This window comes from Salvelinus alpinus, chromosome 16 (assembly GCF_045679555.1).
Source record: "Salvelinus alpinus chromosome 16, SLU_Salpinus.1, whole genome shotgun sequence".
In the NCBI taxonomy this organism is placed as follows: Eukaryota; Metazoa; Chordata; class Actinopteri; order Salmoniformes; family Salmonidae; genus Salvelinus; species Salvelinus alpinus.
The window spans coordinates 30653501-30681078 of record NC_092101.1 but is presented as its reverse complement, the minus strand read 5'-3'; the positions used below and the strand labels follow the sequence as shown (position 1 = coordinate 30681078).

The 27578-nt window shown below is 41.2% G+C and overlaps 1 protein-coding gene across 3 annotated transcripts; it reads left to right on the top strand.

Annotated features, from left to right (window-relative positions):
- On the top strand, nt 1–27578 carry LOC139541346 (regulator of G-protein signaling 8-like). 3 transcript variants are annotated; one of them, XM_071345905.1, is made up of 6 exons: nt 1–289; nt 18073–18164; nt 19268–19372; nt 19609–19670; nt 24298–24407; nt 25529–27578. In XM_071345905.1, the coding sequence occupies exons 3-6, from the start codon at nt 19272–19274 to the stop codon at nt 25721–25723; spliced, it is 468 nt and encodes a 155-aa protein (XP_071202006.1). In that variant the 5' UTR covers nt 1–289; nt 18073–18164; nt 19268–19271; the 3' UTR covers nt 25724–27578. The 3 variants fall into 3 exon arrangements, with proteins under 3 accessions (XP_071202006.1, XP_071202004.1, XP_071202005.1); XM_071345903.1 differs by having other exon boundaries at nt 6–289; nt 24298–24464; XM_071345904.1 differs by lacking the exon at nt 1–289 and adding an exon at nt 10556–10683 and having other exon boundaries at nt 24298–24464.

The window sequence follows — 27578 nt, the reverse complement described above, 5'->3', positions numbered from 1 at the left end:
TTCTCCATATTCCCCTCTCCCTATGCCCGTCTCTGTTTCTCTTTCTCCAACGTTTTCTAACCGATGAGCATGCTGTGTGGCTCCTAGCCTCCTACTCATCACTGCAACTGTAACAGTAACAGCAGAGATATCGCCACTCAAGAGGAGTGCCATCGCAGACATCTACACACACACAGTCACACACACACCAACGTTGGATGAACATCGGCTTATTCTTCTCAAACGTACGCTGGGGAGGTAGAGAGAGAGAGTGTCCACCTGCGCTCATCTCATACACAACAGGGCTAAGGTAAAGCATCATCCATATTCATCTGGCTAGTATATAGTTTCATTACGTAAGTAAGTCCACTATGGATAAGGGATGGGAGGCAGGCTGCCGTTATGTACATCTGCTGTTTTAATGTACTGTATGTCTGTCTGATCTTGACTGACATCAGAATATAAAAGATGGAGACTATTTGTTTACAGAACAGGCAACTGTCATCATCTGGAAAAGACACACTGTTAGAGACATAAGTGTGTTCGCTACTCCAAATATAGTTAGGTAATATTGGTAATTGATTTTTTACTACAGCAGTGCATTGTTTACAAGTTTTGAAATGTGTGTGTGTGTGTGTGTGTGTGTGTGTGTGTGTGTGTGTGTGTGTGTGTGTGTGTGTGTGTGTGTGTGTGTGTGTGTGTGTGTGTGTGTGTGTGTGTGTGTGTGTGTGTGTGTGTGTGTGTGTGTGTGTGTGTGTGTGTGTGTGTGCATGCGCGCCTGTGTAAATGTCAAACAGTGAGGAGTCACAGATGGAGAGGGGCGGCTTTGAAGCACCCACACATCCCACCTACATGTTTCACACCTCTCTCTCTCGCTCGCTCTCTCGCTCTCTCTCTCTCTCTCTCTCCCTCCCTCTCGCCCTCCCTCTCGCCCTCTCTCTCTCTCTCCCTCGCTCTCTCTCCCCCTCTCTCCCTCAGATTTTTCAGAAAGTCAAAGCAACCCTTCCTTCCTATTTATTTTTCTTCTACTTCCTCCCTTCTCTTGTCTCTCACTCAATAGGTATCCCTCTCCCTTTCAGTTTCTTACACAAGCATCTACAGTTAGGTCAATAATTTTTGGCTATGTTGATAAAGATGCCAAAATGACTGCATGAAACTAATATTACAAATACTGAGCTATGTTGCATGCAAAAAAAATGCTAATTGATATGACTTTATATACTAATGCAATTGCTCAGAGAAAGAGATGTTTAAATCATTAAAAAAATATATTAAAAAGATAGGGGTCAAAATGATGTGGATCTTTCAGTAAGAGAATAACTCCATGCACTAAGCAAAATCCACATTGAAATGGTTAGTTGACCACAAAACTGACATTTTTCAATGGCCATCTCAGTCTCCGGAATTGAACCCCATTTCCATATCTGGAAACATTCTGCATGGAGGAACGGTCTATGATCCCAGCCAACATGTTCTCCAATTTCATGAAATATTTCAGAAAAAGGCACCCACCTGGTGTCCCAGGTATAAATCAGTCCCTGATTAGAGGGGAACAATGAAAAAAATGCAGGGGAAATGGCTTCAAGGTCCAGAGTTGAGTTTTAGGGCGCAATAGAATTAAAAACAGTGGTGATAATAATTTTTACCCATATCTTTTTTTTTTTTATTGTAATTACTTGTTAAACATTAGCTCTTTCGCAGAGCAATTGTATTAGTATGAAATAATATACATTTCCGCATTTCTGAGCATACAATAATGTAGCTCAATATATGATTTATTTATTTTACACAGTCTATTTTTGCTCAACTTTATCAAGGGTGGCAATAATGATGGACCTAACTGTCTCATCCTTGTGTATAGAGAGAATCAACATCTCTCCCTCTATTCTTCCCTCCCTCTCTTCCATCTCTCCATTCCTCCCTCTTCCCTTATCTCAGTACTCCTCCCTCTCCTGCATATCTCACACAAGCACCTGCCACTAATCCAACAGAGATTCTGTGTGGCCACTCTCAACACAGAAACACTATATGAAAGTCTACATTCAAACTGTGAACAGGATGGGTTTAAAAGAGCAAACAGCTGCCTAAACATAGATACAGCTACAATACTTTTAAAACAACTGACCCTACAGATGGTTAGCAACTGTGAAAGTTTTAAACATAATGAGCTGTCAAATGTATACTTTCTGGATGGAGTGGTCTGCAAACCTAATCCCTCAAATAAATTGATTACATAAAAAGCTAAAGTCAGGATTAAGAGCAACATTCCTGACTCTGCAGACAAAATATCAAAATACCAACAGAAGAGCAATGGTCCGACTTGTAATCATAAACTTGATAATCATTATACTAGTGGTTATTATCACCACATAGAGCATGAATCCAGACCCCAAAACGCATACATACACTGAACAAAGATATAAAAGCAACTTGTAAAGTGTTGGTCCCATATTTCATGAGCTGAAATATAAGATCTCAGAAATGTTCAGTTGCACAAAATAAATTCCCTCAAATGTTGTGCACAAATTAGTTTACATCCCTGTTAGTGAGTATTTCTCCTTTTCCAAGATAATCCATCCCCCTGACAGGTGTGGCATATCAAGAAGCTGATTAAAAAGCATGATCATTACACAGGTACACCTTGTGCTGGGGACAATAAAAAGCCACTCTAAAATGTGCCGTTTTGTCGCAAAACACAATGCCACGGATGTCTCAAGTGTTAAGCGAGCGTGCAATTGGCATGCTGACTGCAGGAATGTCCACACGAGCTGTTGACAGAAAATTTTATGTAATTTCTCTACCATAAGCCGCCTCCAACGTCATTTTAGAGAATTTGGCAGTACGTCCATCTGACTTCAAAACCGCAGACCAAGTGTAACCACGCCAGCCCAGGACCTCCACATCCGGCTTCTTCACCTGCGGGATCTTCTGAGACCAGCTACCCGGACAGCTGGTGAAACTGAGGATTATTTCTGTCTGTAATAATGCCCTTTTGTGGGGAAAAACTCATTCTGATTGGCTGGGCCTGGCTCCCTAGTGGCTGCGCCAGTAATATGAAATCAATTGATTAGGGCCTAATTTATTTATTTCAATTGACTGATTTCCTTATATGAAATGTAACTCATTAAAATCGTTGAAATTGTTGCATGTTGCATTTATATTTTTGTTCAGTATATATTTTTGATGTGCTAAAATGCTTAACAAGTTTTGTTGTAAAACATACAATGATTCTAAAACAGAGACAAAAACAAAAGCTTAACATGTAATTATCTGATGCTCTGCAGAATGTCCCAATTACCGTGACCACTCTGTGCATATATTTACTTTAAATAGTAATATCCTCATCACTCAGGGCTGGATGGGTATGGCCAATCTCAGGGTCATCACAAATCTTGTGTCTTATGCCTCAATCCTCAACTTCCACCTCCATGTGTGCGTGTGTGTGTGTGTGTGCGTGCTAGCAAGAGATGTGCAGGTGCACATGCATGTGTGCATGCGTGTGTGTCTTACTCATTCTTACTTGTCCTGGTTTAGAGTGCCTTAGAGTCTATTGTAGCCTACTGGGCAGCAGTAACTATTAAAATCAAGCAGAAGCAAACTACCACTTTGGGGAACAAAGTGACATTAACAGGACTGTACATCGATGTACCTGAAGAGAGCTAAGAGTAAAAATAGATAGACTGTATTAGTTTGATGAGCTGAGACTGAGAGGCTTCTGTCCTGGCTTTACCCCACGCCTCTCTAGATGAGCCATAAATCAGGGCTGATGTGTTCATCAGGATTAAGCCTACTCTATGAGAGTGTTTAGATAACAAGTGTAGGCTAAGTGCTAAGCTGGCGTAACAAGGCAAGGACATCAGTGAGACTGCTAGCTGCAGAACAGACAACAGGGCTATTTTTACCTGAGCGGGTAAGGTCAATGCCTCTGTGGATAAAATCATGATAGCTGGAGGTCCACATAACAATGTTGGAGGGTAGCTGTTGGCAGTGGCTACATGTAAACAAACAGTGAGGGAAGAAGAGATAGAGAGGGGCAGGGAGGAAGGGATGGAGAAAGAGGAAAATACTAATGGAGAGAGTGATGGAAGGAGAGATGGAGAGGGGTACAGGGAGAGCGATGGAATCAGTTCAAGCGGAGTCAAGTTTTCCCCTCAGAGACACAGTGGACATCAGACAGACAGACAGTCCCCAGGCTGAAACAGAGAAAGGAGAGCAGCATAGGTCTGTAAGACCAGAAATAACCCAAACAGCCCTCCCGCCGGAGGCTACACATCAGATGGCCTGACACACTGTCTGTGGGCAGCACGGCTTCCGCAGGAGGCACTTTTCTTTCAGACAGGGACATAGAGGGTAGCCAAATGCATGCAGGTGCAAGTGCACACACACACACACAGACATGGGCATCTGATTTTGTCTGAAAGTGGAGATGCAAAAGGGGGGGTCCAGGGGATTTAAAAAAAAATGCATTTCCTGCAATTCTTGGGGGAATCCATATTTGTGACTCCTTTCAGGAAACTATGCGTATGTCGCGGCGTCCTACTTCACAGGAGAGCCACCACGCAGAAATGCCTTCTGGAACATGTGAACTTTCATGTGCCTTAATAACAAACTTGTATGCCATTTGTAAATACCAATAAAATTGTTAAATTATAACCGTAGTTGTGTTTGCCTCGGAAAAAGGCAGCAACCTTCAAGCTAGCCATGATGGCTGAGAAAATTAGTGGGCTGGACATGCCGAGAGATGAGTTCGGCTTGGTCTGCCATGTAGGTAATCCTTTCTAACGAGGCTTTTTTGAAAGATATCACTTGGTAGAACTACATAAGTTTTGCTCTCCACTTTCTGGAGGACCGGGTTTTGAAATCAGTGGAATTAGAGTATGATAGCTAAGTAGATTGAGAAAATTCTGGCGTGTGATTGCAAATATACAAACAGAGTCGAAAAGAGAACGCACAGAAGGCTGTTGTATAAAACATCTGTCTCCAGATTACATCTTCAAACTAAGGGCAACAATGGCATCCATGACAGAGAGGGAGAAGCATCCATCCAGTCTAGTTAGCTACATTTTCAGATATTACACGTTTCTAATTTTGTCAGAAAGTTGTTTCCTTTCAAGTTAAAATGCTAGCTAGCTAATGTTACATGTATGATCTGTGTAGTAATATTATTCGTATCTCAGAGCCATTTGCATTGCTAGTTATAGCCTAATGTTAGCTAGCTAACATTGAACCTGGTTGGTTAGCTACCTGCAGATTCATGCAGTGTGGTAAACGCTATGCGTTGGGATTATGGTTCATTGTTTCGCTAACTTGCTACATGTCTAAACAAAAGACACTATGCAAGTAAACATTTCAGTCGAATGTTCATGATGTCACTGCGACAACCATCGATAGATGTAGCTGGTAAATTTGCTCCGGCTATCTACTCCGATTTCAGATCACTCTCATCTGACTGTGCCAGAATAACTGATGAATTTATGAATGCTCAATACCTGTGCCAGTAAACGTTGGCAAAAAATAGTAATTAAATTGTTGCCAGCAGCACAGTTGCAGTCACCAACAATCTGGATAACATAAAAGCAGCCTAACCAGCTCTGCTAAGGCGAGTAAAATGGTCAGAGTGAGCTGTTCTCTCATTTGTGTCTGGAAATAGCTAGCAAGCTAGCCAACGTTAGCCAGTTAGCTTAGGTGCTTGACTGCTGTTGTTAGGTCAAAACGCTCAGATAAAACCTACTCCTCGGCCAGCGCATCCAGTGTGCACTCTGAATGCTCCAAGAGAGAAACGCTCTGTCTTTATGAACTGAAAATCTGACAACACTGAGTTTATGAACACCCAGAGCACATTCTGGCACTTCAGACTAAATTTATGAACACACCCGTAGTATAAACCAGCCTTTAGTCTTGAAATTTTTGTTTGTTTAGTACATGGCCTTACATGTGAATCCTTAAAGAGATCAGTGGGGCTAAAGCTTATGAGGGTGTGAACGATGCTGAATGGATGTAGACAAAGAAGAGCTCTCCAGTAGGTGTACCAAAAAATTCAAGGGCCATTTTCTCAAAAGTGAGGTTACAAGTTTTCCAACTTTCAAAGCAGAATTACTTTGCCATTGTTCCTCAACTGTAGTATATGATACAGAATTGTCTAGCTCTGAGTCTCTACTTTTATCCAATGTAAAAATAAAAAACATTTAACATTTTGCTACGTAACACAGAATCGAGCCGGTCGGTCATACTCATGACCAGAGCACAATAATTTTTCTTAGATTTTTCCATGATAAATTACATTACAAAATGTGTTTTAATGACTAGATTACTAATCTCCTCCCTTTCCTGAAAAATCTGAAACCCTACCAACTGTGACTCTCACAAATAGCCTGCTCCTCCCCTGACAATCCCATCCACAGTGATAGCTTGACAGGTCAAATTTTTAAGAATGTGGCCAGGATAACATATGACAATGAAAGGAATAATATTGTTTTACCCAATAAGGATTTTTTAGAAAAAAACATTGTGGATTTGCACATTAAGTTTACATCTTCTTTCTGCCACAAATAATGCGTTCACAATAATGTTGTAAAATTACAAAAGTGAACTTTGATTTATCTTTAAACAATGTTCACATAAAAATAATATTGCTAATGTATTATTAATTAATCATTACCATTATCAAATGTGGCAGCTACAGTACGAGTCAAAAGTTTGGACGCACTTACTCATTCAATGGTTTTTCCTTATTTTAACAATTTTCTACATTGTAGAATAATAGTGAAGACATCAAAACTATGAAATAACATATATGGAATCATGTAGTAACCAAAATTCTTCAAAGTAGCTACCCTTTCCCGTGATAGAGCTTTGAACAATGCCACCCACAGAACAGAAGCAGATCAATCGTCAAAAGCATTTCCATCGCGCTCACCTCGATTTGTATTATACAGTATATAGCTATTAATATATATATATGTTTTTTTTATCCTGTTTATCTTAATTTACATAATTAGAAATTCACATTTGTAATAATGTAGGCAGTTTATGCAAAGGATTGTTACCTCTTACCAGTATTGCCATTACCAAAATTACATTATGGGAAGCAATTATTATTTTAGAAAACAATTATTGTTTTTCATTCTATATTGTCCCTAACATATTATACAACCCCGCAACAGTTGTGGGATACACACACACACACACACACACACACACACACACACACACACACACACACACACACACACACACACACACACACACACACACACACACACACACACACACACACACACACAAACACTCATACACTCATACACACTCAACCCCTTTCCCCTGAAACAACCATAGACTCAGATTCTCAACAGTTGCACCATCCCAGAGCCCAACTCAAGAAAGGGCTTGATTTACAAATGCAAATAGAGTTTCAGCTGTAGGAGAAGGCCTGCACAACTGAGGAGATTTGATTAACCATTGTCACGTCCTAGGTGATGGAGATCAGATATACCCCCTTCGCCTGAAACATCCACACATATCCCCCGTTGTGACCATATTCCCAAGCATCTCCGTGAAGTCAGACCTTTGATGATTTTGTGCCACCAGGGTCGCAATAATATTTACTCAGTACTTTGTTGAAACACCTTTGGCAGCTTTTACAGCCTCAGGTCTTCTTGGTTATGACGCTACAAGCTTAGCACACCTGTATTAGTGGAGTTTCTCCCATTCTTCTCTGCAGATCCTCTCAAGCTCTGTCAGGTTGGATGGGGAGAGTCACTTCACAGCTAATTTCAGATCTCTCCAGAGATGTTCGATCGGGTTCAAGTCCGGGCTCTGGCTGGGCCACTAGATGTCAACAGTCTTTAGAAAGAGTTTCAGGCTGTTTTTTCGAAAAATTAGGGAGAAGTTGTAGTTTTCCAAGTGGCTACCATTTTGGCTGTAGTGTTTCCAAGCGCATTGCCGTGAGAGCGCGTTCTTTTTGTTAATCTCCGGTAAAGACAATAATGATTCTCTGTCTTAAATGTTATTGTTTATTTGCGTATTACGGTACCTAAGGATTGATTATAAATGTTGATTGACTTGTTTGGATAAGTTTATTGGTAACGTTTGGGATTCATATTGTATGCAGTTTGACAGAGGGAAACCAAATGAATTACTGACTGAAGCGCGCCAGCTAAACTGAGTTTTTATGGATATAAAGAAGGAATTTATCGAACAAAAGGACCATCTGTAATGAAACTGAGACCTTTTGGACTGCCAACAGAAGAAGATCTTCAAAGGTAAGGTATATATTATATCGCTATTTCTGACTTTCGTGTCGCAACTCCCTGGTTGAAAATGATTTGTTATGCATTTGTGTGCTGGACGCTGTCCTCAGATAATCGCATGGTTTGCTTTCGCCGTAAAGCCTTTTTGAAATCTGACACTTTGGCTGGATTAACAACAAGTTAAGCTTTATTTTGATGTATTGCACTTGTGATATCATGAAAGTTTAACATTTATAGTAATTTAATTTGAATTTGGTGCTCTGCCATTTCACCAGATGTTGAGACGCTACCGTCCCACCTATCCCAAAGAAGTTAATGACCAGTTTGGAGGGTACTATGGTGTTAAATGCTGAGCTGTAGTCGATGAACAGCATTCTTACATAGGTATTCCTCTTGTCCAGATGTGTTAGGGCAGTGTGCAGTGTGATTGTGATTGCGTTGTCTGTGGACCTATTGGGGCAATAAGCAAATTGGAGTGGGTCTAGGGTGTCAGGTAGGGTGGAGGTGATATGATCCTTGACTAGTCTCTCAAAGCACTTCATGATGACGGTCATTTAGCTCAGTTACCTTGGCTTTCTTGGGAACAGGAACAATGGTGGCCCTCTTAAAGCATGTGGGAACAGCAGACTGGGATAAGGATTGATTGAATATGTCCGTAAACACACCAGCCAGCTGGTCTGTGCATGCTCTGAGGACACGGCTGGGGATGCCGTCTGGGCCGGCAGGCTTGCGAGGGTTAACACATTCAAATGTTTTACTCATGTTAGCTGCAGTGAAGGAAAGCCCGCAGGTTTTGGTAGCGGGCCGTGTCAGTGGCACTGTATTGTCCTCAAAGCGAGCAAAGAAGTTGTTTAGTTTGACTGGGAGCAAGACATCGTGGTCCACGACTGGACAGGTTTTCCTTTGTAGTCCGTGATTGACTGTAGACCCTGCCACATACCTCTCGTGTCTGAGCCGTTGAATTGCGACTCTACTTTGTCTCTATACTGACGCTTAGCTTGTTTGATTGCCTTGCGGAGGGAGTAGCTACACTGTTTGTATTCGGTCATGTTTCCGGTCACCTTGCCCTGATTCAAAGCAGTGGTTTGCGCTTTCAGTTTCGCGCGAATGCTGCCATCAATCCACGGTTTCTGGTTGGGGAACGTTTTAATAGACGCTGTGAGTACAACATCACCGATGCACTTGCTAATAAACTAGCTCACCGAATCAGCGTATTCATCAATGTTATTGTCCGATGCTATGCGGAACATATCCCAGTCCACGTGATCGAAGCAATCTTGAAGCGTGGAATCCGATTGGTCGGACATCTCAAGGATGATCAATGGAAACTGGATCCACCTGAGCTCAATTTTGAGTCTGATAGCAAAGGGTATGAATACTTATGTAAATCAAGTTTTTCAATTTAAAAAAAAAATGTACATTTGAAAAAAAGTTTTCAAAAGTTTTTTTCGAGTTTTCATTATGGGGCATTGTGTATAGATTGATGAGGAAACACTTTTAGAATAATGCTATCAAGTATCAAAACGTGGAAAAAATCAAGAGGTCTAAATACTTTCCAAACGCACTGTATAAATTAAGGCCCTGAATCTGCAATAGAAAGAATAAAATGTAGCTCTGTTAATATGGGTCATAGTTGAATAGTTTGGCTTGGAGTAGGTGTCTCCAACAATTTATTTCAAAGGTTACTTCATACCCCAGAAAATGTGCAAGCTACTCATATACAGCCTGCATATTTTTTTAATTATGTAGGCCTAATTTGATGAATAGAACAAAGAACAGCACTGCATACATAATGTAATTGCGTTTTGGTTTTTAACACCACACATTTTGAACAAATATTCTACTGTAAGTCTACCTTGAGAATCTAGCCTTTTTAAGATGAGAGACAATAAAATGGTCATTCTGTTTAATAGTAACCTTTTGAACAGCAACCACAGTGAGTAGGTTACGTATTTGACAACAAATCGTGAAGAAACAGACTAATAATAAAAACTATGAGGAAAGCAAAAGTGTTATCTCAGCAAGCATATTAATTGACCGTTCTGCTTTTCCTCCAACATTGACTTTATTTGACGCTGTTGTTTGAAGCCCTGTCACCATGACAATGTTTAAAATGAACTTGTCTTAGCAGCATACATATATGTGCAACAAGGTTAGAAATGGCTTAGCAGAGCTGTTTAATCAAGACTCAAATATCCTGTGCTTTTTCATTTGATTAGAGACACAGCTATGCGAAGATAGCATACCTGATAACGCTGATGTCTGAGAGGGCACTCGCCTGGGCTACGGTGGTGTGGGAGCAACAGTCCACCGTTTACCTCAGTCTGGAGGAGTTTGTGGCAGAAGTACGAAAAGTGTTAAATTCGCCATTGTCCGAGAGAGACTGCTCGTAATGTCACGCTTGGCGGAGCAGGTGAACCCAAGTGCAGACTCAGACCTTGGAGACAGAGATAAGGTAACTAAGGCATTTATTGAATAGTGGGGGGGATGGGGTACATGCCAGGGGAAGCTCGGGCGGGTAGCAAGGAATCAGGAACTGAGGCTGAGGCTGAGGCTGGGGAAAGGGGAGTAGGGGCAGGGTAAGCATGTCCGGAGTGGAATCCAAGGATGCAGTAGAGCAGGGGTCCGGGGCAGGGAAGCAGGACTGACACAATGATGGGGATTTTCCAATCGCTCACTACTCGAAAGCCCCTCTATGCTACCCTCTTATGGGGAGACCAGTCCAAATCCATCCGGGTGCTCACGGGAGCTTTATAGACACTACCCTGGTGTCGGAGCTGGGCATCTCCACTCAACCCCTTTCCATCCCGATGGACATCAGAGCGCTGGATGGGCGCTCTATTGGCAGTCACCCACAATACTGTTCCTATCAACCTGCGAGTGTCAGACAACCACAGTGAGTCTATGCAGTTTCTGCTCCTGGATTCTCCTCATGTACCCATGGTTTTGGGGTTTTCATAGCTCTAAAGGCACAACCCCCTAATCGACTGGGCTACGGGTTCCATCATGGTTTGGAGTCCATTTTGCCATGCACATTGTCTGAAGTCGACGAAGCCTGCCCCAGGACGTCTTCCTGCAAGCTTGGGTAAAGTCTCAGATCTCTCCGCCTTTCCCGCAGAGTACCAAGACTTAGGGAGATTTTCAACTCTGCCCGTGTCACATCTCTTCCTCCACATCGACCGTGCTACGACTGTGCTATCGACCTTCTACTGGTCACCGTAGCGCCTCTGGGGCGACTTCATTCCGTTGGGTCCGGAGACCAAAGCAATGGAAGGGCACATTGAGGACTCTCTCGCAGCAGGGATCATGTGGAAATCTGCCTCCCCCAGGACAAAACCATGCATCCGTGTATCGACTACCGGGGTCTTAATGACATTAAGGTTAAAAACCGTTACCCGTTACCACTCATCTCTTTGGCTTTCGAGCCTCTCCAGGGGGCGGTCATCTTCTCCAAGTTGGACCTTCGGAACACCTACCATTTGGTTCGGATATGGGAAGGAGACAAGTGGAAGACAGCCTTTAATACGGCTAGCAGGCACTACGATGTCCATGGTGATGCCATTCGGACTGTTCCAGGCCCTGGTCAATGATGTGTTCGGTGATATATTTATCCGATTTGTGTTTGTCTACCTCGATGACATCTTCATTTATTCCCAGTCAGCTCAAGAGCATGTCCTCCATGTCCGACAGGTCCTCCAGCGTATCCTGGAGAACCAGCTTTTTGTGAAAGAGGAGAAATGTGAGTTCCATCACTCCACCATCTCCTTCCTAGGATACGTCATCGCTGCAGAGAATATTCAGATGGACCCTGACAAGGTGATAGCGGTGGTGGATTGACCTCAACCCACATCCAGAGTGCAGCTGCAACGTTTCCTGAGGTTTGCTCATTTCTACCGTTGTTTTGTCCTGGGTTAAAGCACCCTTGCTTCCCTGCTCTCTGCACTCACCTCTCCCAAGGTTATGTTCATATGGTCTCCAGCAGATGACCAGGCATTCTCAGACCTCAAGCAGCGATTCACTACAGCGTCCATCTTAATCCATCCGGACCCATCCCGTCAGTTCGCGGTGGAGGTCGACGCCTCGGACATCAGAGTGGGGGCTGCAGAAGCTGCATCACTGCGCCTTCCTTTCCCATTGTTTTAACCCCGCTGAGAGGAACTATGACGTGGGAATCGAGAAGTAAAAGGGGCGGGACATCCATTCTTTGTGTGGACGGACCGTAAGAACCTGGAATATCTCCGCACCGCCAAGCGCCTCAACTCAGCAAAGATGGGCCCTGTTATTCACTCATTTCCATATCACTATCTCCTACCGCCAAGAATCCAAGAATGTGAAGCCTGACGCACTCTCACATCTATACAGCCCTGCTACTACACCATCAGACCCCGAGACCATCCTCCCTACTTCTTGTCATGTGACTGCAATCATCTGGGTAATAGAGAGTATTCCAATGTATTTATTGAAAAGTGGGAGAGGAGATGGGGTGCAGTCCAGGGAAATCTTGGGCGGGTAGTAGGGAAACCGGATTGAGGCTGAGGCTGGGGGCAAGGTGATTAGGAACCAAGTAAGCAGGTCTGGAGCAGAATCCAATGAAGCAGTAGTGCAGGGCTCCAGGGCAGGAAAGCAGGACTGAGGAGACTTGGGACTGGGGACAGGTACCAGAGTCAGAGCAGACGGGACTGTAGTGGAGAGAAAAAGCAGCGTGAGGCTAGGGAAAACAAGCACAACATGATCTATGCAGGCACAAACAGCGAGAAATGCAGACTGACTGAGTAGGCTACGATTTGGCAGCGTGGAAGTGGTAGGGCTGAGTATTTGTAGGGTTCTTGACTATGGAACAGGTTGCAGCTGGTGAAAATCTGCTCTGCTTCTAGCACACCTGTCTCCCCTCACACAATCACAAACACACAGAGAGAGAGGGAGAGAGAGCACTGGGGGACTGGTGGCAGGTTAGGGAGGTCCATGATGAGAAGTAGAGGGCGTGGCAGGAGCAGATGTAACAGGTTGACTGGGAGGGTTATGGCCCGGAGGAAAGGTGTTGTGTCCCAACCAGGAATATCCTGGACCAAGCACTCATGGCAGTCTTCCACCGTCGACACCCAGGTCAACCAGGCTTGTCCCAGGGAAGGATGCCAGGTGGCCCCCCCCTAGAGGGAGGGTGGGTTACTGTCACACCCTGATCTGTTTCACCTGTCTTGTGATTGTGTCCAACCCCCACCAGATGTCTCCCAGTACCTCATGTGTATTTGTACCTGTGTTTTCTGTTTGTCTGTTGCCAGTTTGTCTTGTCCAGTCAGGTCCTACCAGCGTGTTCCTGTGTTTCCTGTGGTCTAGTGTTTACTAGTCTTCTCAATTCTGACCTTTCTGCCTGTCCTGACCCTGATCCTGCCTGCCGTCCTGTACCTGCCTGACTCTGATTTGGATTACGACTCTTTGCCTGCATTGACCTACCGATTGCCTGCCCCTTGTACTGTTCTAAACTCTGAGACTCGTATTGTCTGCATCTGGGTCTTAGCCTGATCCGTGATAGACATGCAGTTTTCTGCTAAGGTGCAACCTTTGGAAGGCTACGGAGCTCTCTTTTTCTAAAATTATCCTCTGAAATTGTTGCAACCCCTATTACTAGCCTGTTCAACCTCTCTTTCGTATCATCGGAGATCCCCAAAGATTGGAAAGCTGCCGCAGTCATCCCCCTCTTCAAAGGGGGAGACACTCTAGACTCAAATGGCTACAGACCTATATCTATTCTACCCTGCCTTTCTAAGGTCTTCGAAAGCCAAGTCTACAAACAGATCAAGTTAACAAACAGATCACCGACCATTTCGAATCCCATCATACCTTTTCCGCTATGCAATCTGGTTTTCGAGCTGGTCATGGGTGCACCTCAGCCACGCTCAAGGTCCTAAACAATATCATAACCACCATCGATAAGAGACAATACTGTGCAGCCGTATTCATCGACCTGGCCAAGGCTTTCGACTCTGTCAATCACCACATCCTCATCGGCAGACTCAACAGCCTTGGTTTCTCAAATGACTGCCTCGCCTGGTTCACCAACTACTTCTCAGACAGAGTTCAGTGTGTCAAATCGGAGGGTTTGTTGTCCATTCTTCTGGCAGTCTCTATGGGGGTGCCACAGGGTTCAATCCTCAGGCCGACTCTTTTCTCTGTATACATCAATGATGTCGCTCTTGCTGCTGGTGATTCACTGATCCACCTCTACGCAGACGACACCACTCTGTATACTTCTGGCCCTTCTTTGGACACTGTGTTAACTTCTTGCCGCACGGAACCCTTTTACGGGATCATTTTCGTGAACAACCGCTGAATTGCAGCGCGCCAAATTCAAAAATAATACTAAAAATATTTATAATCATGGAATCACAAGTGAAATATACCAAAACACAGCTTAGCTTGTTGTTAATTCACCTATCGTGTCAGATTTTGAAAATATGCTTTATAACGAAAGCAATCCAAGCATTTGTGAGTGTATCAATCACTGCTAGAACAGCTAGCCTTAAATTAGCTTGGTCACAAAAGTCAGAAAAGCAATAAAATTAATCGCTTATCACCTTTGATAATCTTCGGATGTTTGCACTCACGAGACTCCCAGTTACACAATAAATGTTCTTTTTGTTCGATAAAGATTAGTTTTATAACCAAAAACCACCATTTGTTTTGCGCGTTACGTTCAGAAAACCACAAGCTCGTTCCGGTCCTGAAGGGCAGACGAAAATTCCAAAAAGTATCCGTAATGTTCGTAGAAACATGTCAAAGGTTTTGTATAATCAATCCTCTGGTTGTTTTTAACATACATAATCGATCATATTTCAACCGGACGGTAAACTGTTCAATACTACAGAGAAAGAAAATGTTGAGCCACATCTCTCCTGCGCAGGAACTAATCAAAGGACACCTGACGCGTTTTAAATCTTCACTTACCTTTGCTGATCTTCATCGGAATGCACTCCCAGGACTCTCACTTCCACAAGAAATGTTTGTTTTGTTCGGTAACGTCCATCATTTATGTGCAAATAGCTACTTTTGTTAGCGTGTTTGGTAAACAAATCCAAAGTCACGAAGCGCATTCACTAAAAGCAGACTAAATGTCAAAAAGTTCCGTAACAGTCAGTAGAAACATGTCAAACGATATATTGAATCAATCTTTAGGATGTTTTTAACATAAATCTTCAATAATGTTCCAACCGGAGAATTCCATTGTCTTCAGAAGTGCGATGGAACAGAGCTCCCTCTCATGTGAACGCGCATGGTCAGAGCATGGTCAGCTCATGGCAGACCTTACTCATTCCCGTCTCCTTCGGCCATACTTCACAGTAGAAGCATCAGACAAAGTTCTACAGACTGTTGACATCTAGTGGAAGCCGTAGGAAGTGCAAACTGACCCATATCCCACTGTGTATTCGATAGACGATGAGTTGAAAACCTACAAACCTCAGATTTCCCACTTCCTGGTTGGATTTTTTTTCTCAGGTTTTTGCCTGCCATATGAGTTCTGTTATACTCACAGACATCATTCAAACAGTTTTAGAAACTTCAAAGTGGTTTCTATCCAATACTAATAATAATATGCATGTATTAGCAACTGGGACTGAGGAGCAGGAAGTTTACTCTGGGCACCTCTGGGCACCTTTTCATTCAAGCTACTCAATACTGCCCCTGCAGCCATAAGAAGTTAAAGGACGGGGGCGGTGGTGCAAAATAAATTTTTCTATTATACTATATAAAAAATTTACATATCTATTTTAATACAGACTAGCTGAAAACACCACTAATAATTCAAAATTACAATTTTCCCAATGGATCATGATCATTTTCTGGTAAAAAGTGGGGGTGCAAAAAAGGACAAAGAGTTCTTCAGTGTTTTTTAACTAATAAACACACTGGGATATTTATTGCAAGAAATGCTTTCTTCATTTCTAATGCAACATTTAGGATAGAAAATACTGTACTGTAGCGACAGAGAGAAACTCTACAAGGTGAGACACTGCTTGCATCAATTCAGGGGTGTTGTTATTCATGCAGCGTTTTATACTGTGCAGCGTTATTTTTTTCAACAAGTAATAGATTGATTTGAAGTGATACATGTTCATTGCCAAATGGCTGCTGAGAGTGATGTTTGCTTGACAGATGGACATACCAGGATCTGCTCTCCAACTACATTCTCCATACTAAGAACAAGAAAACTAGGGCAAAGGAAAAGTCGAAAAAACGCAATGCACCAAAACGACATCAAAGGGAATTTTAAGACAGTACTTTCAGGGTCCCTTTAAAGCAACCAGGCATCTTTGAAGCGGAATTGATAATGTTGGCATGTTCAAAATTCATGATGCAACATGACATCCCCATTTTTTCTGACACATTAAAATTCAGACTCCTTTTTATAGCTGCCCCTCCAGGAGTCTGTGTTGCTGCATGGCTGAATAAAACATAAAGTGGCTTCCCCCTGACTACACTGATTTGTCAGGGAACTTTATAAATAGCTCTGCAGGCAGGCAGGCAGGCACGTGTACCCACCCCATGTTGGAGAAAAAAGATTCCGCCCACTGCAAAGCAGAGTAGAGAGAGAACAGGAAAACCCAGATCTGCTTTCCACTGCAGAGAGACTGCAGACTGGTTTGAAACCTGCAATCAGCAGACGTATATTCCAAAAAGATTAATACCTGGAAAAGATATGTATCTTGAAATGCATTAATATTTGTGATATATCTGTGGTGATTAGTATGCAGTTATCTTCAAAAATCTACGACACAGTAATCAGTGGAGCATAATTTGTTTCTCATAATACTAGCAACTATTAATGGCATTAGTCTCAAAAGGGTTCAAAATGCACACTTTGTGACATCCTTTGGTTTTATATACTGTAGTTTCATCATGTGACCTCCATACTTCAATGAAATCGTATCACTGATGCCTAAAACTATATATGCCCATATGTTAATATTTGCAGTGTTAGGCTGACTAATGCAACAAAACATTGTAGAAGATATATCAGTGTCATCAGAACATCTTCAGAAAAATGAAAAAATGAAATGCTTGATAAGCTTAGAAATCAATTCCACATCTCCCTGTTGTTGATTTTGATTGCAAATAACAAGTGTTTTTCTCAAGAGACTCCTGGAAGTGCTGTATACCCAGTCTTTTTCTATTTCATCAAGTTACCACACACACACACAAACACAAGGACTAACGAACACACAGCCAAACACACCACACACATAAACACACACCGAGCATCATAACAAATCAGCTCTGCCTAGATGGAATCTATGAGTGGAATCTTAAGAGTACATGATAAGAAAGCCCATTAATTCCAGTAAAGTGCTTTTCTCTAGAAACATGAGTGGTACGTTTCATGCAATGTTCCCAATTACAGCAGACGGCAAAGCAATCCACCATAACGCCTCCTTCAACACCCATCAATGTTTGTAGAGGAAGTGTTTGTTCAGATAGATTCTAAAATACAGCAATATAGAACATTTTTGCAGACACTTCCATCCAAATTGACCTAGAGTTTACACATCATGTATTCAGTATGCGTGGCACATGCAGGAATCAAACCAACAACCCCAGTGTTGCTAGCAGCACCATGCTCCATCCAACTGAAACATCTTAACCACAAATTGTTTTGGAAAATAGTGTCCTTTAGGGATCAAGCTTATTGAATAAGATAAGCTTTAGGGACCCAATCAGTTTGTTGATATTGTGGTGGGACTTCAGATGGCATCTGGCATTAGGACAATGAGCACCAATGGGAGTAGTAATTACACTAACTACCTTGCTGTTGTTCACTATAAAAATGCATGACTTTATTTCTCTCCAACAGAGAACTCCAGCAACCACCAGTGATCTTAGAGGAGTCCTTGGATTACTGAAGCTTGACTGACCATTCTAACAAAACCAAAAGGCAAAGCAACAGTGAGTACTCTAACAGCTTACCTACCAGCGGGATGGAGATTGTGTCCCTTATGTAACTAACTACAGATGGGAGTACTCATTCCACTCATTCCATTCCAGCATATTAGGCACTCACTGCAGTGCTTGGTGTGTTTGGTCTGTGTGTTATCGGGGGGACTAGATGCATGGTAGAGAAGCTCGTGGCTCACTATCCAGATTGGATGTTCTCTGGTGGCTAGCTGATGGGTATGTTGCCTGCTCCATATGGAGCTACACCTGCTGTAAATGTCTATCTGGGCATTTAGAGCAATGACTCTTATCAGACCCATCAGTATGTCTGATCTGTCTAATCCTACAGCAGCTGGCCAATAGGTCATGATATTAAACATCACTTTTTGATTATATCTACAACTGGAGTGCATGGAACACCATAGACAAAACATTGATCAGATTGATTGTGTGATATGTACTGCAGTGTGAGAGAGTAAGCAGAACAATTTTGAAAGCAAATGACCATGCGTCATCAGGTCGGTGCAGACTAAACAAATGTGAAGTGATGTTTAGCAAACTTCATCAGGCACATCCTGAACCTGCTCTCCATCTCCTCCAACATCTGAATCCATGTTGTTATGCAGTCATTCGAAGGGTCAATACACTGATTGAAGACCATGGCCTTGCTCATGACTGATGCATTAACATACTGCCTATAGGCAGGAGGTTAACATTGTTACCTGTTAATCCATTAGCAGACACTTTTATCCAGAGCTATTTACTGCAGTGAGTGCATACATTTTCCTACTGGTCCCCCATGTGAATTGCACCCACACCCCTGGCGTTGCAAGCACCATGCTCTACCAACTGAGCCACACAGGACAACCGTGTAGCTCAGTTGGATCCGAGCACTTTCTGAGAAGACTATGCTCAGAGCTGCAAGCTGTATGTGTGCATGGAAATAGCCCAGTCTTTAGTTAGCTACTGTGGAAAGAACCTGTGAAGAGAAATGTATACATCAGAAGACAATCAATGTGATCTGCATCTGATATCATGTGTTTTGATGTTATGTGATCAATATTCAGAAATGTACTGTACATGCTTGTATTCTATTCTTCCCGTCATTTGAGCAGAACCATGAAGACCAGACTAGCCTGCCTGTCCAATAAGTCTGACTCCTACACCGACTTCACTGAGTTCCTGCCCCCTGCCCAAGATAGGAACACCAGATGCCTAAAGTAAGTAGACCTTTATATCCGATTGCATGGTACCAGACTCTCCCATTCATATAGTATTTAGATATTATTTCTCCCAAAACTAGGGATATGTAATAGGACTACTACACAATAGATGGTGTAGGGTCTTTTAAAACAAACCTTTGAAACTGTGAATATCTGTGTGTTGAAAACCTTCAACTGCATATTTGCATACACATTTAAAAACAGACGTCTCAGTATCTCCGTCTTTCCTTCAGGCTGACAAAAGACGAGGTCATTCGATGGGCAGATTCCTTCGATGTTCTTCTATCGCACAAGTGTAAGTAAAATTTTACTGATAGTCCCTTTTATATTAAAAAGTAACAGTCGATCCTTCTCTTTAGAGTTAGATATAAATATTTCACCTTTTATCAACCAACCCCGCAAAAAACAACTGGGAGTCCATGTCATTGTTAGCGAACTGTTCGAAGCAAACCAGGCAACTGTACTGATTACATTTTCTCCTCCGTCCCATTCTGTACTCTTTCTGTTTGTCCCTTTGACAAAATGCTTGCCTATGTATTTCCTTTGACAAGAGGATTGTTTATCTGTTCCCTATCTGAGGATGTCTTCCCAAATCAGCCCATTTCTCTCCCGCTAAACCCTTCTTATTTAACACCCCCTGTCTGTCTGGTTATTTATGTGTAGGACTCCACAACACACAATGAGACACTCTCTTGGTTGTGACCTTCTCTGTGGATTACACAATAACACACATACAAACACATGTTCACGTGCAAATACACACATGCAAACATATGCAGATGTTCACGTGCACACACACACATGTACACACAGAAATAGCTGTAAAAACTAGGCTCTCCACAGGGAGTCGGAAATTACATTGCACAGAAGACTTTAGTTGTATTATATTTGTTTTGATTTTGTAGTTCATCAATGAACACCACCTAGCTGCTTTTGAATATTACTAGTTGTTCCTGCCAAAACCAGAACCTGGATGTTGTGCTGTGCAATGCACAGGGCAGGTTTTGCACTAGAAAAAGTTGACCTCTAAACCTCTGACTGATTCTGGCTTCATAATCATTATATCAGGCTTTGTTCCTCCAGTGTTCCTGAAAAGCAAACTAAATGTCTTACATTTTCTGTTGTCTTATTGTGCTGTTCCTTTGTTAGGATGCCTAATAGGTCAATAAAGTAATTATATAATATGTTGTCCAAACTAGAGATATAAACATGTACACACAAATCAAGTCATATGGTACTGTTAAATGTTAATGTACATTTGCATAAACATTGCATGTGTGCATGTCTCATGTTAGTATTTGTCAGTAATGAGTTAATCAAGCAAAGTATACTGTATACTGTAGACCCCACTGCCAACTGTTTAACAGGTGGTGTAGTTTGTATAACATAGACAAATTGGTGTGAAGTAATTTCTTATGAATCTAGCTGCTTGAAACTCTAGGTTCTGGTTCTACTTGTTCCTAAAAATATATATTTTTTTATTTCACCTTTATTTCACCTTTAATTAACCAGGTAGGCCAGTTGAGAACAAGTTCTCATTTACAACTGTGACCTGGCCAAGATAAAGCAAAGCAGTGCGACACAAACAACACAGAGTTACACATGGGATAAACAAATGTACAGTCAATAACACAATAGAAAAGTCTATATACAGTGTGTGCAAATGTAGTAAGATTAGGGAGGTAAGGCAATAAATAAGCCATAGTGGCAAAATAATTACAATTTAGCAATTAAACACTGGAGTGATAGATGTGCAGAAGATGAATGTGCAAGTAGAGATACTGGGGTGCAAAGGAGCAAAAAATAAATAACAATATGGGGATGAGGTAGTTGGGTGGGCTATTTACAGATGGGCTGTGTACAGTGTGTACAGGTGCAAATATTATCTTCAAATGACAAATATTATCTTCAGACACAAGGGGACAAAGAGACAGACTTTAGTATCCGGCTTCACTGAACATAAAGGAGTGAATCAAGACGCACGCACACACACAACTTTATAATCGCATAAGAGGAACAGAAGCAGTACTATTTGTTCCCATGCCTTGGCCACATTGGCTCTGTCCTCACCTCCTGATTTAGCACTTATTGGATCTAACAGGAGAACACAGTTATCACATTCACCCGGCCGATCATATAACCACAGCCCATTTGTATCACAGCTAATCCTATTTATCTGGTTGCCCTTTGCTTCTGGCTGGGTACCTTAGGCTACCTATCTGTGATGATGTGGTTTGTGACTGCTTCTCATTTCTATGGGAGTCCATTTTATGCTGAACTAAATAAGTCTCTATTCAACATTCATGTATATGTTTTTCAATATTCAATTATAACATTTACGTGTATGTAAGCATTATTTAAAGAAAATCGAAAATCCTTTCAGGGTTCGAAATTTACACTGACCTACATTCAAACATTAGAAGGCCTTGGCTTCATTAACCTTTACTTAATACCCATCCCGGATCCGGGAGCATCCTCATCAAAAAAGCTGACTAGCATAGCCTAGCCTAACGGGACAGGGATATCATATAATATAATTTTCATGAAATCACAAGTCCAATACAGCAAATGAAAGATAAACATCTTGTGAATCCAGCCATCATTTCCGATTTTTAAAATGTTTTACAGCGAAAACACAATATGTATTTCTATTAGCTAACCACAATAGCCAAAGACTCAACCGCATATTTTCACCATGTTTCTACCGCATAGGTAGCTATCACAAAACCGACCAAATAGAGATATAATTAGTCACTAACCAAGAAACAACTTCATCAGATGACAGTCTTATAACATGTTATACAATAAATGTATGTTTTGTTCGAAAATGTGCATATTTGAGGTATAAATCATAGTTTTACATTGCAGCTACCATCAAAAATATCCCCAAAGCAGCCAGAATAATTACAGAGAGCAACGTGAAATATCAAATACTCATCATTAAACATTTATGAAAAATACATGGTGTACAGCAAATGAAAGATAAACATCTTGTGAATCCAGCCAATATTTCAGATTTTTTAAGTGTTTTACAGCGAAAACACAATATAGCATTATATTAGCTTACCACAATAGCCAAACACACAACCGCATTTATTCACCGCATAGCTAGCATTCGCAAAAACCAGCAAAAGATATAAAATGAATCACTAACCTTGAACAACTTCATCAGATGACAGTCTTATAACATCAGGTTATACAATACACTTATGTTTTGTTCGAAAATGTGCATATTTAGAGCTGCAAACCGTGGTTATACATTGTGAAAATGTAGCAACATTTCCCCAGAATGTCAGGAGCTATTTTGGACACTCACCTAATCTGACCAAAGAACTCATCATAAACTTTACTAAAAAATACTTGTTGTATGGCAAATGAAAGATTTTTAAAAATAACTTTACCATAACAAACAGCTTGCGTTATTGCGAGACAGCGCCCGCCAAAACGGCGGAGAATAGAAATAACATTTTCCACAGAAATACAAAATAACATCATAAATTGTTCTTACTTTTGCTGAGCTTCCATCAGAATCTTGTACAAGGAGTCCTATTTCCAGAATAAATCGTTGTTTGGTTTTAGAATGTCCTTTTCTCCTGTCGAATTCGCGCCACAATGCTAGCCAAGCTTGATGACGTTCCCAGTTTCTCTCGGCGCAAAGAACAGAAAACTCCAAAAGTCCCAATAAATGTTGAATAATCTGATAAAACTCGGTTGAAAAAACATACTTTACGATGTTATTATCACATGTATCAAATAAAATCAGAGCCGGAGATATTAGCCGTGTATACCGAACACTTATCAGAAGACAATATGGAGGTGCTTCTCGCGCCTAGGTAGAGAAAGGAAATTCCTGACCTGCCACTCCAAAAGCTCTTGTTCGACCTCAGATCAAGCTAGACACCCCATTCCACCTTCCACTGCCTGTTGACATCTAGTGGAAGGCGTATGAAGTGCATGCATATCGATAAATATAAGCCAGTTGAATAGGCAGGCCCTGGAACAGAGCCTCGTTTTCAGATTTTTCACTTCCTGTATGGAAGTTTGCTGCAAAATGAGTTCTGTTTTACTCACAGATATAATTCAAACAGTTTTAGAAACTTGAGAGTGTTTTCTATTCTATAGTAATAATAATATGCATATTGTATGATCTAGAATAGAGTACAAGGCAGTTTAATTTGGGCACGATTTTTTCCAAAGTGAAAATAGCGCTCCTATTGACACATCATAGAGTATTCCTAAATAGGCTGATTTAAAAATAAAGCAGCGAGAGAAAACCTTCCTTCAAGAAAGGTTCAATGCCTCAGGGATCTATTTTTATTTTTAACAATGTCTGTTGACAAGGCTACATGCAGTCACAGTGTCCTTCTGGTGATCTTCCTAGAACCATTGTTTAGTAAGAGTGTGTAGCTAATGTTGGTGATTGGGCCTGATCAACTACTCTCCTGCTGGGCAAATGTTAAGCAAATACAGGCAAGAGAAAATAGCAAGTGAGGGAGGATGGAGAAAACATGTCAACAAGACACAGCCGATTGTAAAACAAGACCTCCCTCCATGTTATCATTGATGTCAGACAAATTGATCTCATCTTTGATTGATGAAGACAAAAAGTTAATTGGAAGGTTGTGGGACACATTTTTGTGTTCTAGTCGCAGGGCTGTTTAATGTGTTGAGAATGAAAGCACACTCCTCATCTCAGACAATATCAAAGCATGATAATCAACCCTGTTATTATGTGCATCACAGGTGCTCTCTGTGGAAAAAAACACATCAGTTCCAAAAACACTGGCCCATGTTCAGAAATAGGAGCTGGGATACGATATAGATCTTTGTAAAGAGACACACACTCTCTCTCTCGCACAGACACACACACACTTGCTGTCCATTAGCCCCTCTAACTGGCTGACGGATGTTTTGTGTCGTAGATGGCCTGGCTGCCTTCCGGGCTTTTCTCAAGACGGAGTTCAGCGATGAGAACATTGAGTTCTGGATGGCTTGCGAGGAATATAAAAAAATCAAGACTCCTGCTAAACTGGTGACCAAAGCCAACAAGATCTACAATGAGTTTATCGATGTCAAGGCTCCCAGAGAAGTTTGTGTTGGATCAACCAGCTAATGATGCAAAATACGCATTTTGTCTGTTTTAATGTGACTGTGCAGTGTTTCCAGATTTCTATGAAATATGACCTAATTAATTTCAATATGAGTAAAATAGTTTTCCTTACAAAACATGGTAATAAAGTAGATAACACTTTATTGGAATAGTCCCAAGTAGATGGCTTGTAGATGGTTTGTAGATGTTCAGCTGTTGTAGATGTTCAGTAGATGTTCAGCTGTTGTAGATGTTCAGTAGATGTTCAGCTGTTGTAGATGGTTTGTAGATGTTCAGCTGTTGTAGATGTTCAGTGTTCAGCTGTTGTAGATGTTCAGTAGATGTTCAGCTGTTGTAGATGTTCAGTAGATGGCTTGTAGATGGTTTGTAGATGTTCAGCTGTTGTAGATGTTCAGTAGATGGCTCAGTTGGTAGAACATGGCACTTGTAACACCACGATTGTGGGTTCAATTCCCATGATGAAAATATATGCAGTCGCTCTGGATAAGAGCATCTACTAAATGACTCAAATGTAAATGTTCAATAACTGTCAGCAACATTTTAACTAACTACCCCTTTTTCTAAACATAACGCTAACTGTAACTTTAGCAGGCAATTGCTTATTAACACATAGTCATACTATCAACAAACTGCGAGTAGACCGCTGATTGGCCAGCTCAGCCAATGAGCCAACATGACATCATGTTCTATCAGGAAATAGCAAGCATTTCTTTTTACTTTCTTTTCTCTCCAATTCACGCTTTGGCCACAAAAACGAGTATAGGATGAGTCATCAACATCATTTGGGTCCTAGTTAACAGAATATGAACTTTTAAAAGTTAGTTTTCCCTGGACAGTTACTTTAAATATCAATGCTAAGGGTTGTGTTTGTTTTTAATCTGGAGTTACTATGTGTCAGATAAAAAATGCACATGAATACATGAATACACATACTTTGATTATATGGAATAAAAGTAATTTTGATACTGTCTTCCATAGAACATTGACACACTTAGATGATTCAGATATCTAATGTTTATTTTGCACTCCCTTGGTCCCTGTAGGTAAACATAGACTTCCGTACACGGGAGGTGACGAGACAGAGCCTTGAGGAGCCCATTCCTTCCAGTCTGAACGAGGTCCAGTCCAGGGTCCACAGCCTCATGGAGAAAGACTCTTACCCACGATTCCTCCGCTCCAAGATCTACCAGGACTTACTCAAAACGCAGTACACACACTGCCAACGGAACTCTGTCTGAAGAACACACACATGTGCAGCCGCAGATACATATACGCACACTTAAGTGATAATGCCGTGAAGCCAGTGTTTGGAGGATATATTGGCACGGGTGTTGCAATGCCAGAGACAAAGTCGAGGGTCGGCAGACCGTGCCAATATATCCCCTAACACCAGCTTCTCGGGCATTATCACTTTTATACAACGGGTTAGCTACATATTCAAATAATGATTGACCTATTTTCATTAAAAACATTATTTTGATAAATGTATTCATACTATTTCATCCTTCCACAAGATATTGTCCCAAATCTAGGGTTGCTACCCAAGCTGGCTGGTTGTTCGTTCTATCGGTTCGGTTGCTAGAGACCCAGTCATTCAGATTTTTTGTTCTGTATCTATGGGTGCGAAACAGTCGTTCCTTCTAAATATTCCATTGCCATACTGGCTAGCAACGTTATTATCCCTTGCTTGCTAGCTAGCAAACTACGGCTAACTTACAGTCACGTCAAAAAGTGCAGCCAGAATAACAGCAAGTAGCTGCATTTGCATTTATTTAAGCTGTTTTCTAGTGACATTTATTTGGATACATCCATAACAATGAGCTAGTGAGGCGCAATTTCGCCTGGCATATAACATTTGCTCACTCATCAGGATACAGTTGTTGAGAGGAGCTAGCCAACAACACAGCTAACGCAATCACTTCAAACTGAAGCTGGAAAGACTGCAAACTAGCTGCACTTCATTTCGTTTTACCTTGTTTCAATTGATATTTCTTTGTATATATCCATAACAAATTATGCCAGCTGATTCATGATGGCTGAGAAACGCTGTTTGCCTGTCGGTCTCGTTCCGACTCCCGACACGTTCATTACTATGGGACAGCTGGAGATCGAAATTGAATATTGAAACAATGTTGTAAATGTCGGAGAGACATACTGCAAGGTTTATACAAATCTCCTCTGTTGAAAACTAAATGTTAGTCTAAAATAAATGTGAGATAATATCTAGATGCTTTTTATAGTGGAGATCAAGTTAATAAATTGCTTGGCTAGGCTGATGAGACAGTGGATTGCGCAGTCAGATGGAACAAAGTAAATAGGCATTTTAAGTTAATAGATTTAGCCAGTGGGTAACTTGTGGAATAGACACCGGCTGGATTGCAATTTTAACCAATCAGAATTCATGATTAGACCCACCCGTTGTATAAACACGCACACACACAAACACACACACACACACTTCTTCAGTAGTTAGAAGAACACAAGTAACCATTATTCCTCAAGTCCTAACTTGAGATATATGTGCGTAACTCGATTTCAGTCTAGCATTGACATAGTGAATCATGTGAAAGTGTAAGTTAAAAGATTAAGTTTAAGTATCAAGTTAGGATTCTAACAGAGGGATTCATAGAATTTAGACATATCGTGATATTGTGTCGAGCTAGTTTGCACTTAGAAAACAAAATACCACAAGACCTTGTACTGTGTATACTTGTATTACTTTTATTAGACAACGTGTTGTTTTTGTTCATGTGTATTTATCCTCTCACTATATACTTATTTTGAAGTTGATACGTTTCTGGGAATTTTATTCAACTTTTGCAGCACGTCATGTTCTATATATACTGTAATATTTTTTCAGATTATGAATATTTCGATTATTATTCTTTAAAAATGACATAGAATATAGAGTATATTTGAATTATTTATGATATACACACTTTAAAATATATGATTTAAACTTACTGTGGATCAGTGAAACTGCATGAGTAAAATATAAAATATACATATTTGCAATGGTTTGTTCATTGTGGTGCATACCTTGAATGTAATGTCCTCTTGAGTTTTTTTTCTATAAAAATGAAATGACCTGTT